Below are 4,489 nucleotides of genomic sequence, written 5' to 3'. Positions count from 1 at the left end.
GGGTGGAGTGTTTTGCACTTTTGTTGGAAATTCGATGACGGCTGGTGTGGAAAAGGTGCCATTAGTGGCACCGACCTTACTGATTTTTTTTTATTTTCTTGAACAACCCCTTACCCTGCCCCAACGGACTTAAAGTTTTTTAAGTGTTTGGTTAGGCAACACATACAACACCAATGACAGAAAAGCTACTTGTGGTCGTTTTTAGTTACCTCATGGCTATAATACAATTATTTTATTAAAAGAAACTTGTAGCAATGGTAGTAAATAATTTTACAATGTTTACGAGTCAAAGTACTGCCACATTAGCTCAGTTGTTGGAATTAATGTCCAGATTTTGTTTGGAATAACACGTTAACGATTAGTTTGCAATCCTTCATAGAAGCGTCGTCAAAAGGGCACGCTATTTTTGAAAATATTCAACGTCAAGGAGAAAACAAAACATTTGATAACATTAAAATCTTTAAGCGATACTAGATGGAACTGTAGATTGGAAGCTATTCGAGCAGTTTTAGAAAATTTTGGACCAGTAGTTGAAACTTTATAGGAAATAGCAGATCACGATCAAATTTACGGCTCAGACACGCATTCACTGTTAATAAATGTTCATGACTTTTTATTTCTGTTTTGCCTTAAACTGATGAGACGGTTCTTGAATAGACGAATCAACTGTCCATGCACTTACAGAACACGTGCCAATATTTCTACTGTGAAAAATTTGTCCCAAGCCACTATCCGTAGCCTTAAGTCCTTACGGAGTGAGGAAGGTTTCAATACGTTGTGGACAGAAACAGAAGAAATTGCAGAAACCATGGGATGTAGTACACCGAACGTTCCACGAAGAAGACGAATCCCACGAGCAATTAGTGGTGGTGATACTTCTTCCGAGTGTGTGACAGCAGCTGAATATTACAGACGTGAAGTGTACTGTTCCGTTATTGATATCCTTGTGGCAGATATTAGCAATAAGCTCAAAGAAAATGATATGCAGGTTCTTCATTCACTCCACGACATGTTGAATCAACACAAACCATCAGCAGAAAGTATCACAATTGTCAGCAACACCTACAAAATCCCCAAAGTTGAGCTGACATCAGAGTTAACAGTTTTCTCCAATTTGTGTACAGAGAGACAGACTGAAAATGATTGTCTAAATTTGTTTTCAGAATTGAACCTTTACGAATGCTTCCCAAACTTGAACCAAGTTTATAAGATTTTTCTGACCGTGCCTGTAAGTTCCGCAACCAGTGAACGGTCTTTTTCGTGCCTGAGACGGCTAAAATCGTACGTTTGTAGCATTATGGGTCAAGAAAGACTTCGTAGTTTAGCTGTGTTGTGCATAGAAAGGTATTACAACATTAACGTTTCTCAGATTATTGACAAATTTGATTCAGAAGCAACACTTCGAGGAAGGCAGTTGCAGCTCCATTAACAATTCAACTCCAGTTTCTATACCATTACATTTCGATTCATGCTGAGCTGTAGCGGTGAGTGAAATATTAACTTATTAAATCAAAATTATAACTGTGATATTTACTGGCTAATATTTGGGTTTCCTAATATTGTGATTTCCTTGTATAATTGGTAAGCAGTATGTCTTTCAGAAGGTGAGCCGGGGCTACCCCCCCCCCCACACACACTCAATTGCAAAATATCCTTCAGGCAAATTTTCGGAGAAAATTAGGATATCAAGAAACATATGTTTAACTATAGTACTCCTCTTTACTTTTAAAATACCCTTTTTGGAGATTTCTTCTAAAAAAAACTATTAAAAGCTGAGGTAAACGAATACTTGGATATTGTGCTGATAGGTTGTTCCAGGTAATCCCTCAACAACATTTAAAGCTCAGGTCAATATGAGGGATTGGGCAAAGACCAGGGAAAGATTGGCTAAGCGGGTCTTAAAATGGGCCGGAACGCACCAGTTCTGCGCTCCAGTAAGTCAGTGTGGTGGCAGAATTCAGTTCCTGTGCTGCAATTGTCTCGCTCAAAATTTGTAGTGTTATCAGTTTATTATCGTCATATTTTAAGCAGAGATGTGCGTCTACGCGTAAAAAACGATAGTTTACGTTTACGTGTAAACTATGCGTAGACAATGTAGAATATGTCGACAACGTAGACTATGTAGAATATGTCAACAACACGTAATTTAATATGGCATCGTGGACAATAAAGGAGCTTTATTTTGTCGTTACCTTGCGAAATTGCGTACAAAATAAAAAGCCTAGACCGGCGAATAGTAATTTTCGAATACTTAGTTTCGTCTTGATGAAGGAAAACGGAAAATATTATGCATTTTGTAAAATATGCAAGAAAAAATTGGCAAATATAGCAGATTCAAGACTGAAAGCCCACAGGTGAGAATTAGTTTTGTAAATTTCATTATAAAAGCAGTGCTCGAAGTGGAAAATTTAAGGAAGTGGTATGTGCAGAGCAGAATAAACATACAGATTAGATAATTCCCTCTACTTTTTATATGTTAGTCGTTTCCCTAATCTCGCTGCACCGAAGCAAAACAACTAAATGAGGAAATATGAACAAACGAGCAACGAAATTCTTCCTTACATTTGATAGTGGTTTTCTACATAGTCTACACGGGAAAAGGTGTAATGTAGATTACGTATAGATTACAGTAGACAATCGCGTAGACGTAAAATTATAGTTTACGGCACATCACTGATTTCAAGCAGATCAATATTCTATTAAATCACGATACTAGAACTAATCTAGAACTTTTCGTTCTGCATCATTGTGTTCCAATTGATGATTGTAGATTTTATTATGATTTTTGTTGAAAATTAGGTGGACGGGTAAGTTTGAAGTAATTCCCTAGTTTACAATTACAGTTGTATTTTTTAAAAAAAATATTTATAGTAAGTTCTTGTTTAAAATCATAAGTTAAACTCGTTTTATATAAATGAACCACCTGCACACTATACCAAGAAGACACATACCAAAACAGCTAAAAAAAGACTATAATGTTATTCAAAGCTACACTAAGAAAAAATGTATGTGGCGTATGTGGCGCTGTACGTAATGTTTTACGGCGTATGTGGCGTAAAAATGTATGTGGCGTAAAACATTTGTGAATCCTGTAGTTTTTAGACAACGTACAGCAAATGTATAACTGAAAACGCATGTTTTACAATACTTTCTGTATAAGTGTTCCATCTGTAGGTACTTTCCGTATAAAACAATATAGGTGGTTAGGATCTCACATATAGATGGATATATATAATATATAGCTGACGAAGGTAACATACATATATGAATGTAATATAAGGAAGACTGTTAAACATCAGACATCCTGCAACGGCATGGTGAAACACCTAAGGGCAATGCCTATGTAGCATACGGATAACGTATGCTCCGTTCTGATTTTTGTAGTAAGCATGATGATTCCGTATATTTGTACGATATACCACTGTCCGGAGAACGGATTTTTCTCAATGTAAGTAAAACGCTACACCCATCTAGTATCGAGTAAAAGCATCACTGCTTCTTTCATGTTGAATTAGCCTATGTAATACAACTATACAGTAGAATAACAATAACCTACCGCCGTTACTGCAATCGACAAAAGATAAACGCTTTGTTCCTGATCTTGTTTTTATGATTTGGCTTGCAGTAAGCACTTCACACTTCGTCTCCTACCTCCCAGATCGCTATTACAACTGTGGCATGAAGTATTATGAACATATTCCTTCTTTTAGGAAAACTTGCTTCAATATGTATTGTGTCATTTCATATCGAGATTCGAAAAGACTGATAAACTTTACTTTAACTCCTTTAAAATATCTTTAGAAGTGTTCATCAAATAGTTAAAATGGAAAAATTCTTGGTATAATCTGTTTTATATTGCATTTTATTCTTAGTGTTTACACATAGCATTAATATTAATCCAGATTTTAAGCAAGCCTTCCGTGAAAATTTATGGGGGGACAGTAAAAATTTAGGGAGGCCCGCTTCCTTGCCCCCCCGTCGATACGGCCTGATCCTAACCAGGGGTAAAAGTGAATCTCAAAAGGTAGTTAACGCATGACGTCACGCCGTCTCCCGTGAATATCTTTGACCATTGTAATTTTTTTAGAAAGTGGGGGACGCCACAGACATTCTTTAGAAGAGGAAAGACGGCGTCCCCCCGTGTTCCCCCTCACTTTTATCATTTGATTCTAACATTTATTGAAAACTATCTATGTAATTGCATGACGAATTTATCCAAACAGATTTTCGATATAAAGGCGTTTGAAACAACTCGAATTTTAAATCCCTTGAAACTTGGTTGGTATTTATTCAAATTCCATTATATCTTCATCATAATATTAGACATTAAATTAATTTGAATGTGCATCGTCTCTTCGTCTAATTTGCATTATTACTATTAAAGAGACCACAAAGATTTCTATGTATGTGATACTCTAGCCTTCTTACGTTTGCAGCACTGAATAATAAATGCAAAGTTGTGAGCTTGTGTTTAACATGTAGATTAGTA

The 4,489-nt window shown here is 36.2% G+C and overlaps 1 protein-coding gene across 1 annotated transcript; it reads left to right on the top strand.

Moving 5' to 3' along the window:
- The first annotated feature begins 637 nt into the window (after positions 1-637).
- On the top strand, positions 638-1,429 carry LOC145662825 (zinc finger MYM-type protein 1-like). The gene has a single exon (XM_081728720.1). The coding sequence runs from the start codon at positions 638-640 to the stop codon at positions 1,427-1,429; it is 792 nt and encodes a 263-aa protein (XP_081584846.1).
- The last annotated feature ends 3,060 nt before the right edge of the window (positions 1,430-4,489 follow it).

This window comes from Thermobia domestica, chromosome 10 (assembly GCF_964235325.1).
Source record: "Thermobia domestica chromosome 10, izTheDome1.hap1.1, whole genome shotgun sequence".
NCBI classification, from domain to species: Eukaryota; Metazoa; Arthropoda; class Insecta; order Zygentoma; family Lepismatidae; genus Thermobia; species Thermobia domestica.
Note: the sequence above shows the minus strand (reverse complement) of the source record. Positions and strands in the feature narration are given on the sequence as shown.

Bases quoted from the DNA above. Each gene is read 5' to 3' on its own strand.
- LOC145662825 (XM_081728720.1), top strand. From the start codon at position 638: ATGAGACGGTTCTTGAATAGACGAATCAACTGTCCATGCACTTACAGA.